This window comes from Acyrthosiphon pisum, chromosome A2, assembly GCF_005508785.2.
Source record: "Acyrthosiphon pisum isolate AL4f chromosome A2, pea_aphid_22Mar2018_4r6ur, whole genome shotgun sequence".
NCBI lineage: Eukaryota > Metazoa > Arthropoda > Insecta > Hemiptera > Aphididae > Acyrthosiphon > Acyrthosiphon pisum.
Genome location: NC_042495.1, coordinates 24,351,068 through 24,356,885, shown reverse-complemented (window position 1 = coordinate 24,356,885; position 5,818 = coordinate 24,351,068). Strand labels below are relative to the sequence as shown.

The following is a 5,818-nucleotide window of genomic DNA, read 5'->3' as shown; positions in this document are numbered from 1 at the left end:
CAATATAAAAAAACTTTTGGGAAATGCATGGATATATTTTTAGGGTTTCAACATTCCAAATGTTAGCTGTCCAATACCAGTGGTAATGTATGAAACATTTAATCTTATTAGGCATGTATATTGTATATACTACATACCATACATTCATAGCAACCATAATAATAGATGTATATGATTTGATGTCTGAAAATGGCTGAATTAACATTAAAAATGTATAAAAACACGTTATTAATGTGTGATTGGACTATATTAATCATTAAGTTATAAAAATATGAAGACAAAAACAACGTGTGCGCGTTACCGTAAAATATTACATTGTATATTTTGGTACAGTAGTACTACAAACTATTTCTAAATGTTTACAGGGCACATATTATATTACATCAGGAGTTTAATGCAATAAATTATTTGAAGATTATAACTTTCCTAAAGTATATTTTTATCGAAAATATAAAGTGGTAACATCGCCGCCGCGGCCACAGCCGTGTCAAGTGGGCGGCCAGTAGATAATAATAAATATAAAAATGCAATGATAATGTACGATAATCGTACTCATATGGATAGTATTGTGATAATATTATAATATTTTATGTAAAATGACTAATTGAGTAAACTATTATTGAAAAAAAACACGTCCATTACACAACGAGATTTATCTAGATATTTATGTGGATTTCCGTAATTTAAATCTTAGATACCAATTAGACACAATTTTTTTACATTCATCTAGATAAGATGAATGTACTTAGTTTGAATCTAGATATCACTCAACGCTGTAGATTACATTATTGATTATATGGCATACATTATCCAAACAGGAAAATGTGCATGTTAATCGCAATCGTTGCCTATTTAAACTACGACAAAAAAAAACCAAAGCTAACGACACAGATCGCGCTTGCACCGAACCCGTTCGCATTGTATATTATACTATATTACGTTACGCAGCAGCGAGTGCGATTGTGTAGACAGTGAGCTTTGCGACCAGTCCAAACAATGATTCTGCCGATGCATCAAGGCGCCACCGCCGCCGCCTCTGCCGCTGTTTTACAGAGGACTATAATGTTGCTGCTACTTTCGTTGTTGGTGTTCTCCTTGTCGTTGCTTCCATCGGTCACCGCCGAGTGCCCGGATGGATGCACGTGCGATCAAGAGGATGGCGTCTACTGCCAAAAACTGGAGCTGAAAAGTATACCTGACCGCATACCTCCGGCTACCGGATTTTTGTAAGTCGACTATACAGAAGATTATACCAACGTTAAAATGCCGGGTGTCGAGTATGAAAATGTACTTGGTAATTTACTTTGCCCGAATATTGTGAAATCTAATTTATCAATAATTATGTTAACGCCAGTGGCGTTTTTGTCGATGCAAGGTGGGCATTTTCCGGTTTTGTTATTAAACGCGTTTAATATGTTTAAATGCGCCGTTTAAATTGTATTTAAATGTGAACTATATCGTTATATAATTGGTTCCTTTTAAAAATTAAATTATATACATTTTAATCTAAAACGGATTAATTACATTTGAAAAATAATTTACCCCGTTTCCCCCACTACTGAATACTGCTCAAATACGTCACTTTGTTATATGATCTTATGGATATTATAATTCGAGTGGCGTATACGCCTTTTTGCGATCTAAAAAATCGTGTTGCATCGTATCACTCGTATCGCAAGTATGTTTCGCTGGCACACCCCCACTCGTTTATATAGAGTAATAAGTCCAGTGTTGGGATTAGATAAGTACTTTTTTATCTAGATAAAGATGAAGATAATATGACGAAAATTTATCTATATAAAGATAAAAGATAACTAAATTCAAATCTATCTAGACAAAGATTAAAGATAAATACATTTTTATCTAAATAAAAAAAAAAGATAATTTTTATTTAATACGTGCTATAAAGTCTAACTTTTGAGAGTACAGCTTATATACTACTTAGGACTCAAATATTATTTAAACACTGACTATATGTTCAAGTTAATGTTAGCAGTGAACATTATTATTAATCAATAACTATAAAGGTACAACTGCCATGATAAAGGAAACATTTTCAAATTAGGTATAAATATCAATAAAAAACTATTTTAGACAACTCGTCGTGGTAAACTTTAATTATTATGAACCTTTATAACAGTTTTAGTATGTATTAAAATTTTTTTTTAGTAGATACACAATTATTGTTATTATGTTAAGTACATTTATATCATGTATACTATGTACATGATATAAGTATATACTATACAATAAATAAGAGAACATTTTATTTTACGTTATATGATCATGTCATAATGATAATATAATTTATGCACAGGTGAAAGGTGATATGAGTATAAATATAATATTTATAACATTAACGATACAACAAAGATCAATATACTATTGATAAAATTAATTTATAATATTATTTATTCAAACACAACAGCATTTAGTTGTACAGAATTCCGGGTAAACGATATAGTACACTGTTAGAATTAATATAATGTTATTACTTATTAGTTATTAGTTTATTACTGATAAATAAAAATTATATAAAGATTTATATAGCTTCGATTACTTAAAATATCAATCGTGCCCAAACCTAATTAAAAATAGGTACATTTCCGGGTGCAATACGATTGCGCGCGGTGCTTATTAGTGGTACCTATTTTTAGGCATACGATTGCGCACGCTAAGCTATTTTAACTTCTAACTTAGAAGTTCTAAGCAACGTTACCAAATATACAAGTGCACGGTAAATATCGAAGAAAGAACTTAAGAAAATAGAATTTATGTGTAAGAAATACGAAGAGTATATAATAAACAAGATGACAGAAAATGTACTTAAGTTTTTAGCCATAATTGGAAATTGGTATCGGGGCTTTAAATTTAACTTAAAAGTATTAAATATAATTTGTCAAATTTGTCAAATTATTTACTTTTTAATTCATTTATCTATTCAAATATTTAACCATTTTTAGATTCTGAGCGGAGCGAGGAAGCTATTGTTTTTACAATGTTGTTTAATTTTAATTTTTGTATTTTTTTTGTATTTTTATATCCTGTATACAAAATTTCTTCCAGAAGGAGTGTTTCGATTTCAACATATAGTTCCTTATATTTTAGCAAATTGGATCAAGATGGTACTTTAAAGAGGTCATTTTTCAATTTTCTCAATAGTTATTTAATGCCACGGGAAAAACCACCAGAAAATTACGAAAAAACGCTAAAAATGGGATTTTAATTTCTAACGATTTGTTTATCACCATAGAAACGAACAAAAAATTATAATATTTTTATATTAATTCAACTTACATGATAAAATAAATAATAACAAAATATAAAATATCCAGACTGACAAACCATCTCCGCTCAGAATCGTTTTTCTCATACAATGATATTATATCATTGATTTCAAGTCTAATACAACCCATTATACAAAGACCCACTTTTAATCTACTGTACAGCAGAGCGACATCCACTTACCTGCTTTTTTATGAATATTTTTTTTTTAACGATAATTATTTTATTTTATGGCATAGATAATATGTAAAGTGTTTGTTTTATTTTGTGTTGTTTACGTCTATTTAACGATATTTTTTTTTTTTTAATAATAAGTATTTAAGTAAATTTATTTAAAAATTTCGTGAATGGATGAATTTGTATCCGTATTAAATATAAAAATTAATTACAAAATAACTTAAATTTGTTACAAACAATTTGGCAACGTCGCATCCAAACTTCAAGCGCAATCGTACGCTTTTGAATAATCAAAATCATGTTCTTTGTTATTCCGGCACTGCCTGCAATCGTATGCCCAAAAAGGTAAAACGCATGTAATCATACTCCACCAACATTTTCCCCTCCCCCCCCAAACCAATTTTGAATCTTCGTGTTTTTTTTACCATTTGTTTGTAGGTGGTTCTTTTTGGTTTTTAATCTAATTTTTTTCGTTTGTAGAGATTTAGTTTTTTTTTAAATTAAAATTATGGTTGGTGGGAGGGGGTTGGGGAAATGCACTAATTTGGAGTTTTTGTCTAATTTAGATTTTTTATTTAAGTAGGCTTTTATTTTATTTAGATTTTCTTTAATAAAGATTACAATTTTTGTCAAATTTATATTAATAATGATAATAAATTGTATTTTATTAATTCCATAAAAAGTTTTAAATACATGTCTTGTTTAAAATAAAACTTAAATTGGATAAAAAAAAGGCAATTTAATCAACAAAACTCTTTTATTTAATTCAGATTTTTTAATAAATTATGGTTTTTTATTTAACTATCTTTTTTACTCAAATCAGTTTTTTTATTCAATTTAGACTTTTATCTAATTCAGATTTTTTATTCAAAAAGGCTTTTTATCCAATTAATATTTTTTATTCAACAATTTTATTAGATTTCTATTCAACTTTCAATTTTTTTTCCAATTTAAATTTTATAAACAACAAGACTTTTATTTGACCTTATTGGATAAAAAAAATGGAAAGGTGAAAAAAAACTAATAAGACTCGTTGAATAAAAAATCTTAATTGAATAAAAAGCAGGTAAACGGATGTAGCTCTGCGACGGTTTGTCAGTATGGATATTTTATATTGTTATTATTTATTTTATCATGTAAGTTGAATTAATACTATAATATTATAATTTTTTAGTCGTTTCTATGGTGATAAACAAAGCGTTAGAAATTAAAATCCTATTTTTAGCGTTATTTCGTAATTTTCCGGTGGTTTTTCCCGTGGCATTAAATAACTATTGAGAAAGTCGAAAAATAACCTTTCTACAGTACCATCTTGATCCAATTTGCTAAAAGATAAGGTACTATATGTTGAAATCGAAACACTTTTTCTGGAAGAAATTTTGTATACAAGATATAAAAAAAATAAAAATAAATACCATCGTAAAACCATTAACTTCCTTGCTCCGCTCAGAATCTAAAAAGAGCCTTGTTGATTAAACAATCTTAATTGGATACAAAATTAGATCTTTATTCAAATTAGATTTTATTTGGGATTTTTATTCAACAAGGCTTTTTATCTATTTAAGATTTTTTATTCAACATGGCTTTTTACCAAATTTAGATTTTTTATTCAACTTGCCTTTACTAAATATGATTTTTAGTAAAAACTACAATCTTTATCGAATTAATAAATAAATTAATTAATTAAATTAATTAAATTAATTAAGTACACATTAATTTTTCAGTCAGTCTTATTAATAAGTTTTATGGTTCAATTTTAATCATAGTTTTTAAGATTAATTTTTCTGGTTTTAAGATTAATTTCTATTCACCATTGAAATTAGTCCGAGACAAATTGTAATTTTTTAAAAAAAATCTCATTCTACAAAAATCCTTCTTTAATTAAACATTATAATTGGATGAAAATCCTAGCTTATTAAAAACGTTATTCTATAGAAAAAATTTTAATTGCATAAAAAGTCTTTTTGAATAAAAATCTAAATTGGATAACAAAAATTGAAGTTGAAATAATAATATAAACTTACTATCCAATTTAGATTTATTATTTAAATATTATGCTTTTTATATTCGATTTCTTATTATCATTTCTTTTTAGCCATTTTGTATTGGTTTGTAATGTAATTTTTTGATTGTAGTGGTTTAATCAATATTGTTTAAAATAATAAAAATCATAAATATTATGAACACAGAAAATAGCCAATATATGAACATAACCTAATTGATTTTAATTAAAAAATAACTTCTATTTATGTCGAAAATATTTAAAAAATATTATTTTCTTGAGAATTGTACATTTGTTACGTCCCAACTGACATCGATACATACGCCAACGCAGAGATGAACACTTGATGTATTA

The 5,818-nt window shown here is 27.0% G+C and overlaps 1 protein-coding gene across 1 annotated transcript; it reads left to right on the top strand.

The window, feature by feature from the left end:
- Positions 1 to 754: 754 nt before the first annotated feature.
- On the top strand, positions 755 to 1,240 carry LOC100569149 (leucine-rich repeat-containing protein 3B-like). Its single transcript, XM_029490587.1, has one exon. The coding sequence runs from the start codon at positions 997 to 999 to the stop codon at positions 1,228 to 1,230; it is 234 nt and encodes a 77-aa protein (XP_029346447.1). The 5' UTR covers positions 755 to 996; the 3' UTR covers positions 1,231 to 1,240.
- The last annotated feature ends 4,578 nt before the right edge of the window (positions 1,241 to 5,818 follow it).